General features: G+C 46.5%; 2 protein-coding genes across 17 annotated transcripts; one reads left to right on the forward strand and one right to left on the reverse strand.

Moving 5' to 3' along the window:
• Window positions 1-708: 708 nt before the first annotated feature.
• On the forward strand, window positions 709-15,332 carry LOC109752805 (F-box protein At5g49610). 16 transcript variants are annotated; one of them, XM_045232953.1, is made up of 9 exons: window positions 709-967; window positions 1,170-1,293; window positions 1,376-1,474; window positions 1,661-1,707; window positions 10,001-10,114; window positions 10,225-10,368; window positions 11,355-11,555; window positions 12,132-12,347; window positions 13,871-15,332. In XM_045232953.1, exons 7-9 carry the CDS (start codon window positions 11,532-11,534, stop codon window positions 14,969-14,971), a joined length of 1,341 nt encoding a protein of 446 aa, XP_045088888.1. In that variant the 5' UTR covers window positions 709-967; window positions 1,170-1,293; window positions 1,376-1,474; window positions 1,661-1,707; window positions 10,001-10,114; window positions 10,225-10,368; window positions 11,355-11,531; the 3' UTR covers window positions 14,972-15,332. The 16 variants fall into 16 exon arrangements, with proteins under 16 accessions (XP_045088888.1, XP_020167297.1, XP_045088875.1 ...); XM_020311708.2 differs by having other exon boundaries at window positions 1,393-1,474; XM_045232940.1 differs by having other exon boundaries at window positions 1,393-1,474; window positions 10,225-10,294.
• A 5,931-nt stretch (window positions 15,333-21,263) lies between these two features.
• Window positions 21,264-22,316, reverse strand: LOC109752797 (BTB/POZ and MATH domain-containing protein 1-like). The gene has a single exon (XM_020311700.3). The coding sequence runs from the start codon at window positions 22,314-22,316 to the stop codon at window positions 21,264-21,266; it is 1,053 nt and encodes a 350-aa protein (XP_020167289.3).
• Between the last annotated feature and the right edge of the window lie 438 nt (window positions 22,317-22,754).

Consider the following 22,754-nt stretch of genomic DNA (forward strand, 5'->3'; position numbering starts at 1 on the left):
AATATTTGCTCCTTTTCCAGCCCAGAATTCCAGCTGCCGGCATTCTCCCTCTTCATGTAAACCTTGTAAAATAAGAGAGAATAGGCATAAGTATTGTGACATAACATGTAATAACAGCACATAATGCAATTAATATCGATATAAAAGCATGATGCAGAATGGACGTATCAGCGGGCAGCGGCAGTGTAAGCGACAGTCACTACCAAATCGAGTTCGATAACAGCTAAAAGAGAAAAAAGGGCGGCATTACTGATTTGAAGCATTGTCTCCTCGCTCCATCTCAAACAGCCCCTGCGCTCCTATCCAATTGAGATTCTAAATCGGCAAGAAACAGAGCATGAGGCCACAAATCTATCCAAAATTCTGGGGAATGAGACTAGGGTTTCGAAAATACTCACTCGCAATAGCTCCGCCGCTGCTGAGAAAGACGCTCCAACACCGCGGAGAAGAAACCGCTGCCTCTGCTGGAGAAGATGCTTACGGCGGCGGCGCTCGCCCAGTCCAGCACGGTCACACTGTCACCGATCGAGTCGTGGACGGTTGACTCTTGACGACGTGACCCTAGGTGGACCCTACCAGTCAGAGCACATAACCCCCAATGTCACAACCAAATCTCAATCTAACTAACGCCAACTAGCCACGGGTTATCTTGCTTGAGCTATTTCTGCGTTAGGAGACGTAGCATGAGAGTCATTACAACCAACGACGGGTTAAGTGGACAATTGAACTCAACGACGTCCCACGGGAGCTATTCGCCCCAGACCTTTGCCCCCGGAAAGATAAAAAGAGCGAGACGGCGAGCGACGCCGCCGCCGCCGCATGGAGGCGGGCGACGCGACGCGGTAGCGGGGGACGAGCGACGCGGCCTCAGGGTCCCATCGAGCGCGCGAGAGGCTCTGCGAGGCGGCACTGTCGCTGTACCGTGAAGCTGATCCGCCGAGGAAGCAATCAACCATCAGTGGAGGAGGTATACGTTCCGGTTTCCCCGCAATTTAGCTGCTTCGTCCCCTGACGCCCTCCCGTCACCCTCTTTACTCCGGCAGCAGCAGCAGCAATGGCTCTTGGCTAGGTTAATTGATTCTGGTTGTTCATCCTTTTTGTGGTCTATTGATTCGGGCATTTGTGTTTGTTCCGATTGCTTAGGAATAATGTAATCTGATTTTTTTTAGGGGATGTAATCCGATGAGATGATAATGCAGCTTTCGAACCAATTGTAGCCTGCTTCAGTGGCCACGTTGGGGGATCGATCCCATTCTTCCATTCTCAGCAGAAGATAATTGATATCTGTTTCTGGTGAGAAATTTCTCCTGTATGATGCAAGTTCACCCATTTCTGTACCTGGACGGCTGGGTGATTTTGTGACTCATTGCTCCAGATGATCTTTTCATGTAGGTTTTGAGGACTCAAAGGTCATCGACCCTCATTGACACATATGAACCGACCTACCGACCTGTTGCTAACTCTACTTGATCATGTACGCCCCTGTATCACAGGATTTATTCATATCTATCCACATAAGTAAATGTTCTTAATTTGTGAGCAGTTCCACTTCTACGTACAGTTCCATATCAGAACACAACACACGGTTATGTCCATTCTTAAATACTTGGAACTTTTACATGCGAAAACCATATGAAATTTACCTGTCAAAACTGTCCAGGAGTGCTCGGAAAGAAAAATCTTCCATCCTGAGCTACCGGAATTTTGGTATGTTTTGGCTTGCTTCTTCTGTAGGACTTCTCTAGATGAACTATAGTCCAAATCAGCTTATAGACACATTTCAGCTATCATTATATCACTCTGTTTCTTAGGCTACCTTATTGATACTTTTCTTACCGGCCAACTTCCTATTTGTATCTCTATATTCGGGGCTGTGATGTGTTCTCTTTATTTTGCAATACTACACGAAGGTAGCATACTTGAGTTCAGATATGCTACATGGCAGAAACAGTTATTTTTCAGTTTTCTGTAGTAATTATCATGATGAAACATGCCATGTTGTTCTCTTATATTTGGCTCAAAATCAATTGTGGCCAGTCTAAGCTCATAATTATCATGTACCATGCTAGGAAGGATCCATTCCAGTTGGCATATAAACTCCAGTAAAATGCAAGAGGAATGAAATTTTGTTAGTTTTGATCACCTGTGAGGTTGTTTAATTGTAGGGTGAAACAAGTTCATGATTTTTTTCTAAACCAAGTAACATATCAGGTAGGAAGGTGAATGCTCTATTGAATATTGATAACCATACGGGAAAAAAAAATACTATGGACTGGTTTTGGGAAAATGAATCTGTCTATCTGGATTGGTAGGCTTTGACCAATATGCCATGCCTGACTTGATTTCTCTTACCCATCTCTTTAGAAGAAACATTCTTCTAAAAATTATAGAAGACCAGCTCCTCGTGAAGAACGAGGAGATTAAACATAGATGGCGGGAGTTCTTCGACACGCTGTTCAATGGGGAGAATGAGGGCTATACCATTGAACTAGACGACTCCTTTGATGATATCAGTAGGCGCTTGTGCGGCGAATCTAAGAGTTTGTGGTCAAGGAGGCTTTAAAAAGCATGAAAGGAGGCAAGGCGATGGACCCTGATTGTATTCCCATTGAGGTGTGGAGAGGCCTCGGAGACATAGCGGTAGTATGGCTAACTAAGCTTTCCAACCTCATTTTTCGGGCAAACAAGATGCCAGAAGAACAGAGGCAGAATATATTAGTACCAATCTTCAAGAACAAGGGGGATGTTCAAAGTTGTACTAATCACCGTGGAATTAAGTTGATGAGCCATACAGTGAAGCTATGGGAGAGAATCATTGAGCACCGCTTAAGAAGAATGGCAAGCGTGACCAAAAATCAGTTTGGTTTCATGCCTGGGAGGTCGAACATGAAGCCATTTTCTTGGCACGACAACTTATGAAGGGATACATGGAGCAAAAGAAGGACCTGCATATGGTGTTCATTGACTTGGAGAAGGCCAACGATAAGATACCGCGGAATGTCATGTGGCGGGCCTTGAAGAAACACAAAGTCCCAACAAAGTACATCACCCTCATCAAGGACATGTATGATAATGTTGTGACAAGTGTTCAAACAAGTGTGACGACACTGATGACTTTCCAATTAAAATAGGACTGCATCAGGGGTCAGCTTTGAGCCCTTGTCTTTTTTGCTTGGGTGATGTATGTGGTCACAAGGGATATACAAAGAGATATCCCATGGTGTATGCTCTTTGCGGATGATGTGGTGCTAGTCGATGATAGTCGGACGGGGGTTAATAGTAAGTTAGAGCTATGCAGATAAACCTTGGAATCAAAAGGTTTTAGGCTTAGTAGAACTAAAACCGAGTACATGAGGTGCGGTTTCAGTACTACTCCCTCCGTTCCTAAATATTTGTCTTTTTAGAGATTTTAAATGGACTACCACATACGGATGTATATAGACATATTTTAGAGTGTAGATTCACTCATTTTGCTACGTATGTAGTCATTTGTTGAAATCTCTAGAAAGACAAATATTTAGGAACGGAGGGAGTACTAGGCACGAGGAGGAGGTTGTCTAGATGGGCAGGTGATACCTCAGAAGGACACCTTCTGATATTTGGGGTCAATGCTGCAAAAGGATAGGGATATCAATGAAGATGTCAACACTCAACCATCGAATCAAAGCCGGATGGATGAAGTGGTGCCAAGCTTCTAGCGTTCTCTGTGACAAGAGAGTGCCACAAAAGCTAAAAGGCAGGTTCTACAGCGGTGATTCGACATGCAATATTGTATGGCGTTGAGTGTTGGGCGACTAAAAGGCATCTACTTGTCATATCCTTGCTGACGGTTTCTTGCTCAGATTTGGGATCGAGAACGTGATACTTGGGGAAGAAGAATAAACCAGAGAGATAAGGGGTAGGAGGAAAGAAAATGTGAGCTTATATATAGCTCGTACATTTTCACACACTCAGCCCACCAGGCTCTCACACTTACATGGCTGAAAGTCCAAATGAACAAGACACTCTCAGATGGCCCACTAGTTATTCAAACATTTCCCTTGGCGCCGCTCTTGACCTCCTTCAGATTCTTCTTCCCATGTTCTGCAGCTGTCAGGGTGACATCACTGACAGGTCCTGGCTCTCCAGAACCAACTTGTCCCCTAGCTGGGGCATTTGGAAACTTCTGATGTGCAGTCTCAGAATCTTCCTAAGTTGCATAAGAGGCAGGCAAACCTTTCCATTGAAGGAACGCTTGCAGCAGAAAGCATTACCTTTCTTAACCAAGCGCCGATCCAAAATAAGTTCAGGCTGAAGATCTTCCGTATCAAGTAACAGAGGTGCTGGTGAAGTGGTAAAGATAGGAGTGTGGTCAGGGGTCTTTTGTTTCAATTGAGACGCACGAAACACCGGATGCACCTGACTACTTGCAGGAACAGCAAGCTGATATGCCATTGGACCTATTTTCTCCAGAATTTTGTAGGGACCAAAATACTTGAAAGCTAGTTTGAGAAATGGCCGCTTGATCACCGATGGTTTAGCATAAGGTTGAAGCTTCAGAAACACATAATCTCCAACCGGGAATTCCCTTGGTGATCTGTGTTAGGAAGTCTTTCCGAACAATCTGTTCTTATCTTCCTCAGACTTCATTTTGCACTGAGCCCTGTATAGTCGAACTTTCAGATGTTCAGAGTATAAATGCCACTCATGCAGCCAACTCTCTAAGTCAGTATTGTCGGTAGCTTGAGGGCGAGGCAATTCTCCCAGGTGTGGCTCATGACGATAAAGGGCTTTAAAAGGAGAACCACCCAAGGAGGAATGATGAGACGTATTGTACCAGAATTCTGCTAAGGGAAGCCAATTAACCCATTTAGTAGGTGTGTCATTAACAGAGCATCTGAGATACATTTCTAAACACTGATTGACTCTCTCAGATTGCCCATCAGTTTGAGGATGTCGAGCAGTAGACATCTGAAGTTTGGATCCCCACAAAGTAAACAATTCTTTCCAAAATTTGCTGGTGAACAATGGATCTCTGACTCTATCAGAAGTGACTGTGTAAGGCATACTAGGTAACTTGACAATTCTGTAAGAATAACTGAGCAACTGAAGCTGCGGTGTATGGATGTTTCAATGGAATAAAATATCTGTCCACCACCACCAGGATGACAGAATAACCACAATAATTAGGCAGACCTTCAATAAAATCCATGGTCACATCCTCCCAGGCACCTTGTGGAACAGGCAGCGGGTTAAGGAAACCTGGATACTTGAATTGTTCATGTTTAGTCTGCTGACAGATCTGACATTCTGGACAAAATTTGTGACCGCTTGGTTTAGGCCAGTCCAGTGAAACAACTTAACTCTCTGATAAGTTGCCTGATTTCTAGAATGCCCCCCTATAGGTCTAGCATGAAAGGCCTCAACTGTTTTGGTTTGCAACCCTGAATTAGCCCCAATCCAAACCACCCCCCCTCCCCTGGTGTTTTATCCATTATGCGGAGTAAAGTCTGGGACTCCATCAGGAGTAAGAACTAACTTCTGCAGTAACTCATGAGCTTCTTCCCTAAAAAAACTCATGAGCTTCTAAATCTACTGCATAGGAGTTTACAACTTCCTGTAACCACAAAAGCATGCCCAATTCTTGAAAGTGCATCTGCTGCCTTATTGTCTACTCCCTTTTTGAACTGAAATTTGAACTGTAGCCCAATTAACTTAGTCATGGCTTTTCTCTGCAAGTATGAAGTAAGAATTTGATATTCCAAATTTCACCAAATGTCCTCTAGAAACATATGGCCTCCATCTATCCACAGCCATCATAACTGCTAAAAACTCCTTTTCTTAAATGGACAGTTTGCTATTGCTAATACCCAGAGCTTTACTATAGTATGCCATTAGATAACCTTGTTAACTGAGCACACCACTTGTACGAGAGTCACATGCATCTCTGTTTCAATACAGAAGGGCTGTGTGAAATCTGCTAGACGTAAAACAGGAGTGTTACTCATAGCTTGCTTGAGCTGGTCAAATGCCACTTGTGCTTCTGGATACCAATGCAAAGCCTTCTTTTGCAGAAGTGTAGTTAATGGTTTGGCCAGAATATCATAATTTTTGACAAAGTTCATATAGTATCCTGTCAATCCCCAAAATCCCCTTAATTATGTCGCAATAGTGGGAACGGGCCACTGTAACATAGCTTTTGTCTTCTCAGGCTCTGTGGCAACTCCCTTGTCAGAAATGATGTGACCTAGGTACTCCAGTTGTTGCTAAGGAAATAAACACTTGCTCTGTTTTGAAAATAACAGATGTTTTCTGAGAATATATCCAGACCTTGTTTCAGATGCACAACATGGGACTCCAAGTCTTTGCTATGAACTAATATATCATCCATGAAAACCAATACACAAATTTTCTGATATAGGGTGCAAACACAACATTCATGATGCACTGAAAGGTAGCTGGGGCAGTTGTCAGCCCAAAGGGCATAACTCTGAATTGAAATTTCCCATGATGAGTTTTAAATGCAGTTTTAGCTTCACCTTCCTCCACCATTCTAATCTGGTGATAGCCTGCCCTGAGGTCCAGCTTAGAAAATCACTTGGTTCCAGCTAACTCATCCACCACAGGCATTGGGAATTTGCTTTTAATTGTCAGCAAGTTAAGTCTTCTATAGTCCACACAGAATCTCCATGTCCCATCTTTTTCTTGACTAAAAGCATAGGTGAGGCAAAAGGGGCATACTGGGTGTCACTATGCCAGCAACAATCATTTCAGAGACTTGCTTCTCAATTTCATCCATTTGCAATGTGGAATACCTGTAGGGTCTTGAATTAATTGAAGCATTGTAAGGTAGTGATGAGAGGCATGATCATAAGTCCTATGAGGTGGCAACTGTTGTGGATTTTGAAACACATCAGTGTATTCAGTGAGGAGTCGCTGAATACTTTCAGGTGTAGTTCGCACTGATACTGCTGCCTCGGTAGTTAATATTCCTGTAGCCCAGACATCATTACCTTCCACACATTTTTCAAATTGTTCAACAATGAATTCTTGCAGTTGTGTGACTGGCTTATCTTTCATGCCTTGTAAAGTAACAGTGTGACCCTTGTCCTGAACTGTATCCATTTCTCCTCCCAGTGGCATGTCATAGGACCCCACTGTGCTAACCAATCCATGCCCAAGATGACATCATAACCTCCCAGGGGTACAACTTCATGTATGTGGTAAATGTACGAACCATGAACCTCTTGTTCACAAGTCATTGGCCACTTTAACTTTCAGAGGAAGAGGTAGTGTTTTGGTGTTACACTAAATTCTGTCAGCTAGCTGCTGACCAGTGAAAGTGTGAGAACTACCAGAGTCCACTAATAGCAACATGACTTGATTAGTTACCATGGCTCTTAGTCTGACTGTCTTAGGGTTGTTTGTTCCAGAGAATGCATTGACAGACAAGAATGCAGCAGCCTCAGCTACAGTTTCTGTCAGCTAGCTGCTGATCAGTGAAAGTGTGATAACTACCAGAGTCCACTAATAGCAACATGACTTCATTAGCTACCATGGCTCTTAGTCTGACCGTCTTAGGGTTGTTTGTTCCAGACAATGCATTGACAGACAAGAATGCAGCAGCCTCAGCTACAGTTTCTTCCACTGCAAGAGCATCCAGCATTGCATCCTCTATATACACCTGTTCCCCCCCTGTGGTTTCAATAGCCTTCACTTGAGCCTCATTTTTCGTGCATACATGTCCAGGAGCATATTTGTCTCACAGCTGTAACACACTTTGCTTTCCAGAGATTCCCAGCAGCAAACTGAGTTCGCTGAACAGGTTCTTGTTGTGGTATATAACCCCCATTTCTGCTATATCGTCCCTGCTGTCCTTTGTTTAATTCCAGCACTGCCTCTTGTACTAGAGCATATACAGTTGCAGTATGAACTGTAAGAGGCAATGAATTTCAACAGCTGCTCTTATATCATCTTTCAATCCAAGTACAAATTGAGTAACCAAAAATATTTCACTGACAGACCCTTCATACAGTTTGACTTGCTACACAAGCTGATTGAAATTACTCGGATATTCCTGAACAGTTCGAGTCTGTTTTAAAACCAACAGACCTCTCATGCAATCTCTATGCACATTGAGGTCAAATTCCTGCAGCATGGCCACAGAAAACTGACTCCATGATGAACGGTAATCAGACAGTTTATATGACTGGTACCAGTGTGCAGCATTTCCATGTAAGTGCAGAGATGCAGACATGACTTTTAAGTTTTCAGGAGTTTGATACAACAGGAAATAAGCTTCAATTATCAAGTCAAATTCGAATTCCTTCCCCATCAAACTGTGGAAATTCCATCTTAGGCATCCAGGTGCGCTTGGATCCATGCTAGTCAGAGGAAGAATTTTTTTGAGGTGTGTGTGATACCTTTCCTGGATCCACAGGAGGAGGCTGTCCATGTTGCCCCCTGCGAACATGAACCCTTGGCTGCGTCGCCACTGTGGGCGACACTGCATAACAACCCTTCGCTGCCATCCGCTCCAGATCCGCGTCCCGAACACTGGTGGATTCCTTTAACACTCGCGCCACATGAACCTGTTCCTGATGGATCTCTCCAATAGAGCTCACAAATATGTTTACCTTGGACTGCACCTGATCCAGCTGAGCGACTTATTCCTCAAACTTGTTGTCCAACCCATCCAGTCGCGCCTTGATTTCCAAAATTCCTTCCACTTGCTCCTGCAGTAGCTGCAGAGCCGCAAATGCCTGCGTTACGTTCTCCTCGAATGACCCCATCACCTCTACCAGGTGTCGTGTCTGAGCACTTGGCTTGAACGACACCGTTGCAGCTTCCTCTGGATTTCTCCAACGCCGATCTTGGATTTACAGCCAACCGCATGAGCAATCGACAACTGACCAGTCGATGTTACGGAGAGAGTCTCGAGTATGCGAAGCACAAGACGGACCTATCTAGCTCTGAATACCACTTGTCATATCCTTGCTGAGGATTTCCTGCCCAGATTTGGGATCGAGAAGAGGATACTTGGGGAAGAAGAAGAAGAAACCAGAGAAATAGTAGGTAGGAGGAGAGAAAATATGAGCTATTTCATTTAGTCGCTGCCAATTCCAGCCAACGGTCGTGCTTATATATAGCTAATACATTTTCACACACTCAGCCCCCAAATGAACATGACACTCGCAGATGGCCCACTAGTTATATAAATATTACCGAAAAAAGCTTTCGCCCTGCTTTATAAATAAAGCAACCACCAGAAGCACAAGGTCCAACAAATGTTCACACCGCACATGCACGCCAAAGTAGCAGACAACAAAGAAAGTACAACAGAGGGTTCTGCTGAGGGCACAGCTCAACAAGCGCTAAAGAGAAAATAAAAGGCGGCAACACATTTCCCTTGGCGCTGCTCTCGACCGCCTTCAGCTTCCTCATCCCTGGTTCTGCAGCCCTCAGGGCGACAGTACTGACAACCATAATTGGAAGGGTATAATCAAATTGTTATATATGCTCCCATGAAAAGCAAGAGACGTGGAAAATTGGTAGTTTTGATCACCTTGCAGGTTGTTTTGTTAAGGTGGAAAAATTGTATCGGGTTCCTACCTGCACGCCTTGTCGAATGCTAAACAGAATCATGTGCATGGATTAGTTTCCGCAAAATAACTCTACGTGTATGGATTGGTAGTTTGGACCAATATGGAACTGTGGCCATGATATTGTCTTGAGAATTAGGCAAATAGTTAATCCATTATGTGTTGAATGTAGTGCAGCTGTAGCTCTTTTATTCTCATATAGAAGTTCACCCAGATGATCGTCAAAATTACTATGAAATTCAATTTTTCTGTGAAGAGACTTATCTTTTTCACTATCTATTCCTGACCTGTCAAAATATTCTATGTACTTCCATAAAATGGTTCGCAAGGTATCAGAATGAAAGTGAAGGGACTAATTAGTGAAGTTGTAACTAACCACTAGATTTTACTTATTTCACATTCTCTCTCTTTGCATACAGATGGCTATGGGGCTCATTTTTTCTAAATTTGTTGGTTCCTGTGGTTATGCCTCAAGGATATTAATTTCTGATGGCTGAAGTGTTTTGTTTGACAGAGAATGTGCTTCAGTATTAGTGAGTGTCTACCTCTTTCCCAGTTAACCCTCTCTTGTCATAGGATTTCATGAAAGATAATACCTTGCTGTGAAAATTGTAGAATGATCATGTTTTTTCTTTGTATCCAGGGACTAATCTAGGATCTCTCATGCCCGGGCTTGCCGACTACATGATGTCTTATGTTAGATGATTAATACGGTGATTTTTATGAAAAAACTAGCATCTTACGCACCTTAATTTGTGTTCTTCCTCGGCTTTCGAGAAGTTTCTGGGTCCGTCACTGTTTGCATCCCTATGATTTTAATGTTTTTAGAGACTCCCTAGAAAATTTAATGGTTATCGAATAAAAATAAAAAGATCTAACCATCTTATCTGGTGGACGCTAGTTTTAACGGCTTGAATTTAATCTGGACTACTAATCTACAAGAAAATAAGTGGCCGTATGTAAAATAAGGAGGTTGATATAATTTGGTGTGATAAAGTTACTAGAATTATGTAATTTGGTACGTTCTGACATTGGTTTACTAAATTATACTCCCTCCGTTCTAAATTACTCGTCGCAGAAATGGATGTATCTAGAACTAAAATACATCTAGATACATTCATACATGCGACAGGTAATTCGGAACGGAGGGAGTAGTATTTGTTCTCAGCAGTGCACTGTTGTTCTTTAGGCTCAGACAATATTGACAGAATAAAGTTCATTTAGTTTGATTTATATTGCAATTAAGAAGGATGTTGGATTTGCCAACCAATGTTGCTGGGATGTAGATTTATGTTTTTACCACCATATGGTCCATTTTATGGTATAAAGTTTTTTAGTTGTCTAAATTTTCTTAAGTGTATTTTATGTTGGCTTAATAAGGTTTGATACAGCAAATGTGATCCTTTTGTATTATCAGTATGTGAATTTTTTTCTATTTAAATTTTCCATTGTATAAGCATACCTACTCATTTAGTTTACATCAGACATTTCTACCCTGACTATGGGCTGCTTAAACTAACATGAGTTTCCTTCCTACAAATCTTTATATATTGAAGTGTTTTAGCACATTATTTGTTTATAATAACTGTGGGCATGTACTGGCGAAGAATTCGCAAAGGATAACAACATATATTGATACTGATATACGGAGTAGAATTTACTTAGCTTCTATCTATTTCCCTTATTCAGCCACCCGTATCACATTCTTATGAGTAAGCATGGTTTGTAAATACAAGTGTTCACAAAAATATTAATGATCGTGTCGTTTTTCAGGAATTGCAATGGACCAAATTGTTGCCCAAGGCCTGGATTCGAAACATGTAGCTGTAATGCTAATCAATCATACCCATTGCTTATCAGTCGTAATCAATTCCTGCTTTTTAAACTTTCTCTTTTTTGGAAAAAGTGGAAGCATTATCGGCCAACTGAAAAGAGTATGTTATAAGTACAATGAAATCTGGGAAAAGAACTATGGTAATTCTTTCTCTTCTATTTGACCTCCATTTGTTCTGTCATACAATCTAACTCACAACAAATTGGAGGAAAGTAATTTATTTTTCCCTAAATTTATTTCTATAAGCAAGAATTTCATCCGCTTTAAAAATAACTATTTTAAAACATATGCCTAACTTTTCTTCAACATTTCTATTACTCCCTCAGTCCCTTTTTATAAAAGTTAAACTTTTTTCTTATCTTTGACCAGTTTATAGAAAAACTACCAATATGTACAATATTAATTAAATGAAATATGAAAATAAATTTCATGATGGATCTAACGATACTGATTTTGTGTTGTAGATATGATATTTTTCTAGAAACTCATCAAATATAGAAAGGTTTCACTTTTGAAAAATTAACACACTTCACAAAAATGTACCGAGTGAGTAATAAAAAAATAAACAGAGTGAGTACTTATTTGTAGCCCTATTTTTTACGGAAATATTTTAGATATTTTGTGAGCTTGTTAATTAAATTTGCCATCCCGTGCACCTGCACGGGTTGACTACTGTGTCGGGAAAATAAGTCGTGATGCCCAGCCTTCCCATGCAGATGGGAGACGACGACACAGCCGCCGCTCTTTCCCCCTTCCCAAACCCTAGAGTTCGAGGCACTGATCCCCAAGCCAAGGATTTGATGCCGCCAGGAGGAGGAGGTGAGCATGGCTGCACGGAGCAGGACCACCCATTGGCGACCGTTCGCCGTGACGAAGGCGCTCCGTCCCATCCTATGCCGCCGCCTCCCCTCATTGTTCCCGTAGCTTCTGAGGTTTGTTCTCTGCCTGTTTCTTGTTCCAATCTTTGATTCATGAAAGGGAACCGCTCGGGCGACTCGGGCGGAGCCCCAAATCCCTAGCCGACAGGGTCGCCACACCTCCTGTCCACCCCTTTTGTCGCCGCTAGAGGAAGCCGTCGGGCGAAGCCCTGGTGGCTGATTGGGTGGTGTGGGCACCCAAGGGCGCGGGGGCACATCCCTCGGATCTAGGTCATGGCGGAGTGAGGCGGTGTGGTGGTGGTGGGTGGATGCGGCGGAGCTGCAAGGGCACCATGGGATGGCTGGTGGTGCGGCTGTGCTGGTGTCCCGCAGGGCCCAGCGGGGACCGGGTGGTTCGAGATCAGGGGCGGGCGCCTCCGTGGTCTTCGGTCAGATCCGCTCGGATCTGGCCTCTGGGCGTCGGCGTGCGGCGTGGGGTCTTGGCAGCGGCCATGTTGGCAACTGCATGGGTGTGGGCTGTGATGGCGTGGTGGCGGTCCATGGTGGTGGGGCGGGTCGGTTCGGGCGGCTGCAGGACATGCTCCGGCGTCTGGCCATTGGTGAGATACTCTTGTGGAGGTCCCTAGGTCCTCTCGCGGCGACATGGTGTGGCCGTTCGGGCACCTCCCATCCCTGCCAGATGATGCAGATCCAGGCCGGGAGTCGAGGTTGGGTGTCGCGGGGGGGGGGGGGGGGGGTGACGCTTGGGAGAGATGTTGGGAGTGGTGGGTGGTGCCAATGCGGTCGGGCCACCCATCACCGGCAGGGGTACCGGTCGTCGACGTGGTCCGCCCGCTTCACCTCTTCTCCGACTTGGTGGCTCCTCGATCGATCTGGTTGTTCTGGTCGCTGGCGGCTTTGTCGGCGGTCAGAGTTTGCCAATCGGCACATCGTTGGCAGCCATGGAGGACCCATGGGGCGTCTTGTTCCCTGGGCGGCGGCCCAAGTGGTGGGAGCTCCTGCGATGCTCGTGGGCTGAGCTCGCGGCTCAGGTGCAGGCGACAAGCGTCCATGGCCGCGTGGGCGGCGTGGTGGCTGGTGTTTTGACGTTCTGTGGCGGTGAAGGCGGAGTATGCTTGCCAGGGTGACGGAGGCGGCGCCCGTGGACGTCGCCATTTTCCCGAAGTCTCCGTTGTGGTTACTCCTTTCCCTTCGCCGTGCTGCGGATAAAAATCTGGACCATTGGATCGGGTGGTGGCGGCGCTTCGGTGTCGTGTCCTTCCTGAAGGCGCCATCTTGGAGCTCACGGTTCGTCGACATTCAACTTCACCTCTTCACGGTTTCTCCGGGAAGGGCTCCGGCGGCTCCTTAGTGATGCTCACTGTCAATCTGTAGTCTGCTTCGAGTTGTGTGGGGTGTTGTTGTTGAGATTCTTTGGCACCTATGTATCTGGCCTTGGGTGAGTGTGGGTGTGGGTGTGTTGTGTTGTGGTTTGTATCAATTGGTATGTTGGTTGTTGCTTTATATCTAAAGCGGGGCGAAAGCCTTTTCCGGTAAAGGGAATCAGGAATCTAAACGTCCGTCTCTATTATTTGTAGAAGAAGAAGAAGAAGCACAAGCAGGGGCAGGAGCACGAGAAACACCCTGCTGGGAGCCTTCCTGAGGGCCCCCTTGTCGAGATTCTGTCCCGGGTGCCTTACAAGTCATTCTGCCGCTTCAAGTGCGTGTCCAAGCCGTGGCTTGCCCTCTGCTCCGACCCCGACATCCGCAAGAGGTCACCCCAGACCATGGCAGGTTTCTTCCTCCGCAACTATGGCATGCGCCCCTGTTTCATTAACTTGTCCGGAAGAGGCCAACCCCTGGTCGACCCTTTTCTCTCTTTCTTGCGCGAGAGCTTTAAACTTCTCATCCCCCAGCATTGCTGCGGTGGCCTTGTTCTCTGCAAATACTGGGAATCGTATTGTTTTGAGGAAGATGAGTACAATCTTGTCGTGTGCAATCCTGCGACCAAGAAGTGGGCTGAGCTGCCTCCTAATCCTATACAATTGCAAGACGAAGACGAAGAAGAAGTCGAAGAATATTTGTGTTTCGATCCAGCCGTCCCCTCCCGTTTCATGGTATTCACACACACTTGGGATTTCACAGAAGTGACAATCTACTCATCAGACACTGGACGATGGACTACGGTGGAGAGTGGTTGGATTGATAAGACTCCTATTGGTCTTCCTGTCTTCCTGAATGGTACTTTGCATTTGATGACCACTGAATATTCAATAGTCACAGTAGACACAGAGGGGAAGGTTTGGGGGCAAATTGATATTCCAGGCAACATGCGAGACAGCTCTGATTATCCGTTCATTGGACAGTCTCAGGGACGATTGTATGCTTGGTGTATAAATGATAATGTTGATGTTTGCCAACTTTTAGTTTGGGCTCTTGAGGATTATGGTGGTGCAAAGTGGGCCTTGAAGGATACTGTTAACATTTCAGAACTGTTTGGAAGGGATCGTTACAAATATGTGGAGCCCTTAGCAATTCATCCAGATTGTGATTTGATTTTCCTTACCGACCGGAGGGGGAAGGCTATCTCATATGATATGGACAGCAAGAAAGTGCATGTTATCGGCACTCACGAAACATTCTATGGTGCTATACCTTATGTTCCATGTTTTGCGGAATGGCCGTCAGATGGTCACTGACCTTGGTGGAACTATATATTGTCTTCATAGAATTCAGCCATGGAGAATATGCAACACCTAGCAACAGCTTCCAGTGGCTAATGCTTAGTTGTATGAATGAGTCTAGGTATTTGATATATCGGCTGCCTCTAGTGCTAATCATTATGGTCACCTGTTAGCTCTTGGTATGGGGTAACTGTGAGGGTATATTATCTATTTTTGAAATTGGTTGGATTTTCACCTCTTTATTTTCCGTTTAAGATTGGAGATGCTTATCTCTTGTTGCAACTTGCAAGTACATTTATCTTTTATGGACAACTTGTTATCCATCGGTTCTGAATATTGATATCGCCTTGTTCTTATGCACATGTTAAAGACTGGAGATGCCTGTCTCTTGTACGTTTATTGTTCTTCCATTTTATTTCACTTCATTGGGGGAAGAGGATTTTTCGAGGGGAGGAGAATAATGTTAAGAGTTATAATATAAGTCATGTATACCCCTTTGTATTTATCCCGTAGTATAAGGGGTTTCCTGCATATGTACCACACCTGTACATGTATATATATATCGGCATATGGCCTCATGGGAATACAAGTTGCTTATTCCTAACATGGTATTAGAGCTTTAGGTCTCTTTTTCGCACGCGCAACTCGTGCTCGATCCCATCCCCGCCGCCGCCGCGATTTTTCTTCGCCTCGGCGTCGCCCCTCCCGCCAGTCTCCGCCTCCGCCGGCCGCCCGGTGCCCCTCCAGCCCGTCCCCGCCGGCTGCCAGGCGCCCTCCCACGCTAGGCGCCGCTCCCGCCGCCCGCTGGGTGCCGCCGATCCCGCCAGGCGCTGCTTCTCCCGCCCGCGTCGCCCCTCCCGCCAGTCTCCGCCTCCGCCGGCCGCCCGGTGCCCCTCCAGCCCGTCCCCGCCGGCCGCCAGGCGCCCCCCCACGCTAGGCGCTGCTTCTCCCGCCCGCCAAGTGCCGCCGTTCCTGTCAGGCTCCTCGCCACCCGCCAGGTGCTGCTTCCGCCAGGTGCTAGGGCGGCTCCCGATCGCGCCCTCCCACCAGTTGGATCGCCCAGCCCCTCCCGCCGGTTCGATCTCCTCCTGATCGGCTGGGCTGCCGTCTGCAGTCTGCTGCGCCGTTCATCCTCGTTCGGATCTTTGCCAAAAAAAAACATGTCTGCTGCATCGGGCTATGTTTCTGTCCCTCGCTGTCCGGTGATCTTCGATGGTACTAACTACACCGAGTTTGCTGGCTTCATGCGCATTCACATGCGTGGCATCCGTCTCTGGGGTGTTCTTTCTGGTGAAGTCTGCTGTCCGCCACGTCCGGTTCCTCCGGTGGCCCCTACTCCGCCGACTCCACTGGTTCTTCCTCCGGATGCTAATCAGGCTGCCAAGGATGCGGCTAAGGTTGCTGATGAGGCTGCTGATCGTGCCTATGATGAGAGGGCTTTGGCTTATGAGGAGGCTCTTCAGACGTATCATGGTGCTTTGTCTGTTTACACCCAGTGGCTTGATGATGATGCTCGTGCTGCAGCTGTTCTCACTGCTAGTGTTCTGCCTCAGTTTGCTTCTGAGTTTCTGGATCTTCCTACTGTCTTCCAGATGTGGACCTGTCTTCGTCAGCGCTATGAGCCCTCTGGTGATGCCTTATACCTTTCTGTGGTTCGTCAGGAGCATGCTCTTCAGCAGGGTGACTCTACTGTTGATGACTTTTATGCACAGAGTTCTGCTATCTGGCGCCAGCTTGATTCTCTCCGCAGTGCTGGTTGTCGTGCTTGCCCCTGCTGCCAGGCTGTCCAGGCCGATTTGGAGTTTCATCGCGTCTACGAGTTCCTGTCTCGGCTCCGTAAGGAGTTTGAGCCCCGACGTGCTCAGTTGCTTGCTCGTGGCCGTATTTCTCTCATGGAGGCGCTTTCAGAGATTCGTGCTGAGGAGACTCGCCTACGTGGTGCTGGTTTGCTGGAGGTTCCCTCTGTGCTCGCTACTCGGGTTTCTTCCACTCCACCTGCTGCACCGCCCCATTCTCGCTCGAGTGCTCCGCCGCTCTTGCCCACTCCTTCTGAAGGCTCAGGTCGGCCCCGTTCACATTGTGACTACTGCAACAATGATGGTCATGTTGAGTCCCGTGCTACACCAAGCGGAAACACCTGCGCAAGGCGCGATCATCCTCCTCAGGGACTTCGTCATCTCCCTCGCCAGCTTCAGCCATTGCTTTGACTGAGCAGGATATTCTGAGACTTAAGCGTCTGCTCGCGGCTTCAGGTTCTTCCTCGACGGGTACTGCTGGTTCTGTGACTGATGCTTCCCGCACTGAGCACCCGCCCTCTACACAGTCAGGTACATCCCCATGGGTTCTGGATTCTGGAGCTTCTTTTCATATGTCTTCTCATTCTTCCGCTTTGTCTTCTCTTCGCTCGCTGGATTCTCCTGTTCATGTCTTCACTGCTGATGGTACTCCACTTTATGTTGCTAGTAGAGGCCATCTTTCTACTCCTTATTCTGTTCCTGATGTTGCTCATGTTCCTTGACTTACCATGAATCTGTTTTCTGCCGGTCAACTTACTGATTCTGGTTGTCGTGTCATCCTTGATGTTGACTCTTGTTCTGTTCAGGATCGTCGCACGCACACTCTGGTTGGGGCTGGCCCTCGCCGCCGATATTATTTTCATTGATGATTTTTCTCGTTACACATGGCTTTATTTCATGACTTCACGTAGTGAGGTGTTGTCTATTTATAAGCGTTTTGCTGCCATGGTTCATACTCAGTTCTCTTCACCTATTCGTGTTTTTCGTGCTGACTCCGCTGGTGAGTATATCTCTAAGATGTTGCGTGGTGTCCTTGCTGAGCAGGGTACTCTTGCCCAGTTCTCTTGTCCTGGTGCTCATGCTCAGAATGGTGTGTCTGAGCGCAAGCATCGTCACCTTCTTGAGACGGCTCGTGCTATGATGATCGCCGCCTCTCTTCCGCCTCATTTTTGGGCTGAGGCTATCTCCACTTCTGTCTATCTCATCAACCTTCAGCCATCTGCTGCTTTGCAGGATGGTGTTCCTTTTGAGCGTCTGTTTGATCGCTCTCCCGATTATTCGATGCTTCGCTTGTTTGGTTGTGTTTGCTATGTTCTTCTTGCCCCTCGCGAACGCACCAAACTGACCGCTCAGTCTGTTGAGTGTGTCTTCTTAGGCTACAGTGATGAGCATAAGGGCTATCGTTGTTGGGATCCTGTCGGTCGTCGGATGCGTATCTCTCGAGATGTGACTTTTGATGAGTCTCGTCCTTTTTACCCACGCCCATCTTCCTCGGTCTTTTCAGTGGAGGATATCTCTTTTCTCACTTTTCCTGACTCCCCTATCACTCCCGTCGCGCCTGTGCTTATTCGTCCCACTCCCTCTGCTTCTCCACCCCTCGCCGATTCACCGCCACCATCTTCCCCGGTCTCCGCACCTAGCATGTCACCGGATTCTACACCTTCATCTCCGGTGACTTCTTCGTCGCCACCCCCTGATTCTCCCTTGGCGATTCCTCCTTCTCTTGTTCCATCTCTTCCTCAGCATTACACTCGTCGTTCACGACCTGTGGATGCTTCCTTGGATGAGTCGTCCTCTTCCTCTCAGCCTACTTATGGCTTGCGTTCTCGTCCTCATCCGCCTATTGATCGCTTTGGATTTCCCACCGCTGGTGCTGTTCTTGAGCCGACTTCTTATCGTCAGGCTGTTGTTCATCCTGAATGGCAGTTTGCGATGGCAGAGGAGTTTGCTGCTCTTGAACGCACTGGTACCTGGGATCTTGTTTCTCTTCCTCCCGGAGTCAGTCCCATCACTTGTAAGTGGGTCTACAAGGTTAAGACTCGCTCCGATGGTTCTCTTGAGCGTCACAAAGCTTGTCTCGTGGCTCGTGGTTTTCAGCAGGAGCATGGTCGTGATTATGACGAGACTTTTGCTCCTGTGGCCCATATGACCACTATTCGTACACTTCTTGCCGTTGCCTCTGCACGCCACTGGTCTATATCTCAGCTTGATGTTAAGAACGCCTTTCTTAATGGTGAGCTGCGTGAGGAGGTGTACATGCAGCCACCACCTGGGTATTCTGTTCCTGATGGCATGGTGTGTCGTCTTCGTCGCTCTCTCTATGGCCTTAAGCAAGCCCCTCGCGCCTGGTTTGAGCGTTTTGCTTCTGTGGTCACTACTGCTGGTTTTTCAGCAAGTGTTCATGATCCCGCATTGTTTATTCACCTTTCTCCTCGTGGCCGGACTCTTCTTCTTCTCTATGTTGATGATATGGTCATCACTGGGGATGACCCCGAGTATATTGCCTTTGTAAAGGCCCGTCTTAGTGAGCAGTTTCTTATGTCTGATCTTGGACCTCTTCGCTATTTTCTTGGGATTGAAGTCTCTTCTACCTCTGATGGCTTTTTTATATCTCAGGAAAAGTATATCCAGGATCTTCTTGCTCGTGCTGCTCTTTCTGACGAGCGCACTGTTGAGACTCCTATGGAGCTCAATGTTCACCTTCGTGCTACTGATGGTGATCCTCTCCCTGACCCGACGCGTTATCGTCATCTCGTTGGTAGTCTTGTCTATCTAGCTGTCACTCGTCCGGACATCTCTTATCCGGTTCATATTCTGAGTCAGTTTGTTTCTGCTCCCACATTGGTTCATTATAGTCATCTCCTTCGTGTTCTCCGATATCTTCGGGGCACGATCTCTCACCGTCTCTTCTTTCCTAGCTCCAGTTCTTTACAGCTTCAGGCCTATGCGGATGCTACCTGGGCTAGTGATCCTTCTGATCGCCGTTCACTTTCTGCTTACTGTGGTTTTCTTGGCGGTTCTCACATTGCCTGGAAGACGAAGAAACAGATTGCAGTTTCCCATTCGAGTGCTGAGGCTGAGTTGCGAGCTATGGCTCTTTTGACGGCAGAGGTGACTTGGTTACGGTGGTTACTTCAGGACTTTGGTGTTTCTGTCACTACACCGACTATGCTCTTATCTGACAGTACATGTGCTATTAGCATTGCGCGCGATCCTGTGAAGCATGAGCTCACCAAGCATATTGGTGTTGATGCTTTCTATGTGCGCGCTGCTGTGCAGGATCAGGTCGTTGCTCTTCAGTATGTGCCTTCCGAGTTACAGTTGGCGGATTTTCCGACGAAGGCCCAGACTAGAGCACAACATGGCTTTTATCTCTCCAAACTCAGTGTTGTTCCTCCACCATGAGTTTGAGGGGGGGTGTTAGAGTTATAATATAAGTCATGTATACCCTTTTGTATTTATCCCGTAGTATAAGGGGTTTCCTGCATATGTACCACACCTGTACATGTATATATATCGGCCTATGGCCTTATGGGAATACAAGTTGCTTATTCCTAACAAATAACATGACCCTCTGTGTGTGACCATTCTCCTATTTGAATTCTGACTATGCTGTCTGACTAAATCTATTTTTGAGCATCTTGCGATTTTGTTTACTGTGATGTTAGTTTACAGATTTTTGTCATCTTTTTCCAAAATTGTGCAGTGAGTTCCTAAACATGCAAATTGAATTATTTGCATATTGTCTGAGATTATAACTGTTTGTCCAAGAAGACGACATTTTCCTTCAGTGAAATGTGATCACCAAAGGTTTTGATCAGTCAAGGCATGCATTTTCCCATCATAAACCTAAGCATTGCGATTGTCAAGTCTTGGTTCCAGCGACAGTTTTCTTTACCTGTATATATAAGCGTGAGCCTGAGAGACTATCTAGAGGGTGGCCACTGACAGAGAAAATAAGCCAAGAACTATATAGTCACCAAGGTGTCTCTTTCTTGTTTTCAAGCCCAAAACGCCGTTGCATCCCGAACTCCCGGTTCCTTCCAATCAGATACCAGTGAGGATTACAACATGGAAAGCCTCTAAGTATTGTCCATAATTAAGCGGAAACTATATCTTTCTTTGGCAGAGAAATAACAGAGTAGTATTGATCCAGTTAACAAACATCAAAACATAGATGAAACTATTTTGACATCTCCTAATAAGGAATTAAAGAGCAGGGGCGCCTTGCTTTGCTAACCCAAAGCATTCTAAGGAAACAAAATAACCAGAGCCAATTGCCTGGTAAGCCTGGAGAAATGCAATGGACTATCAAGGCAAAATAAATAAACAAAGTGATGCCACTTTGCATCTCCTCCTTATAAAGCAAGCACATAGGCATTCATAAAACAACAGAACCACCTGATACTGTCACAAAGTCTGGAAACCAGGCAAGTACCCATTGCAACTAAAATATCTAATGTTAAAGATCTAGAAACCATGAACTATTAGCATTGCCAAAATACTGGGCATCACTCTGCCGACGGCATGTCAATCAGCTTCATCACAACAGAAGGACAGCTGATATACACACGCTGGAAGCTTTCAGTGGCCACAACTGCCCTCCAGTTTGCATGGGAGCTGAGGAAATCAAAGCATGCCTTCTTCAGCCCAACGCAGTGGTGCTGATCAGCGAGAGCCAGGATGGTCGCAACTGTGCCTACATCGATGTACCCGCATAGCCTTTCCTCGCAAACCAGCTTCAGCCTCTCCATGTCATACCTGTCTGCCGTGACAAGTAGATGCTGGAACATGGTATCTTCATCTTCTTCTTTTGTCTCTAGTATCTTGTCGGTGTAGGCGAAATAGAGCAACGCCTTGAACACCTGAGCCTCTATGTCATCTATGTGTATGACTCCGGATGTGCCACCCTCCTTCATTGCGCCGAAGAGCTCCGCACTGAATACCGGCGATCGGGAGGCGAGCACGCATCGGTGTGCGGCGAACGTCTCACTGCCAACCCGAAACACCACATCGGCGCCCTTCTCGGTCTTAAGGAGAACGCCGAGGTGCTTGTTCAGGTCGGACGGGGGCGGGGAAACAAACTTTGGGGCAGCAGCCTCGGCCATCTTGGTGGAGAACCCGTTGATGACAACAATGTCACACCTGATTGTGAAGGAATCATCCTTGAGATGCTTGGATTTCTCAAAGGCTTCCCTTTTGATGAACTTTGAAGTCCCCCAGCCAGAGCTGCCTGCGTAGTTCTTCACAGCTGCCCCCGATGGGAATGAAGGCAGCACTTCCTCCTTCTGCACCGCGTCGACGAACCAGAAACTGTGGCGCGCTTTCACCTCCGTGCTGCCAACAACGTTGTCGTCGAGACACAGAAAAAAGGACAGGTGATCCGCTGACTCCGATGTTTGGCCGTTGGGGTAGTATTCGATGTGCCAGCGATGGCCGCACGCGGCGAACTGGTGTGACTTAAGGGGTTCTCCGGTGGGAACAGTCTTGGTGCAGGAGTAGCCATCGACCGTGAGAAGGTGGTACCCGCTCGCCCTGTCGGCGACGATGGCGGAGGCTGACATCAACGGCTTCCCGCTGACCGCAAGCCTTCCCTGAGGGTGGGAAGCTGGCAACTTTGTCTCCTCTATCTCCGGCGACCGCGCTTTTTAGGAGGGATTTGCTGCTGCTACCGCTTTGCTAGGGTTCAAGCGCCGGAGATTTTTAGGACAAGGCATGGATGGATGGATGAACCGAAAAAATATATGAAGCGATGCCCTTAGGGAAGAAGAACACGTAACTTTTACTGGACTCTTGGGCTTACACGAAGTACTTGATGGTTTAGCTCGGCCGGGCCTAATAGTCTCCCGGCCTTTATGGTGATCTTGGGGAAAAAATCCGCTCCATCTCTTCTTTTTTCAAACAGGAGGATAAACCACCGACCAACACCCAGTATTAAATGTTATTAAACATTGATGATGCCAAACAAAATAAATCTTGAAATCACTAATCCCAAACGACCG

This window comes from Aegilops tauschii, chromosome 1, assembly GCF_002575655.3.
Source record: "Aegilops tauschii subsp. strangulata cultivar AL8/78 chromosome 1, Aet v6.0, whole genome shotgun sequence".
NCBI lineage: Eukaryota > Viridiplantae > Streptophyta > Magnoliopsida > Poales > Poaceae > Aegilops > Aegilops tauschii.

Excerpts from the sequence above, each read along its gene's own strand:
- LOC109752805 (XM_045232953.1), top strand. The coding sequence starts at position 11,532 with ATGAAATCTGGGAAAAGAACTATG. Across the intron at positions 11,556-12,131 it reads AATCTGGGAAAAGAACTATG|ATGGGAGACGACGACACAGC; the intron begins GTAATTCTTTCT and ends CTTCCCATGCAG. Across the intron at positions 12,348-13,870 it reads TTGTTCCCGTAGCTTCTGAG|AAGAAGAAGAAGAAGCACAA; the intron begins GTTTGTTCTCTG and ends TATTATTTGTAG.
- LOC109752797 (XM_020311700.3), bottom strand. The coding sequence starts at position 22,316 with ATGTCAGCCTCCGCCATCGTCGCCGACAGGGCGAGCGGGTACCACCTT.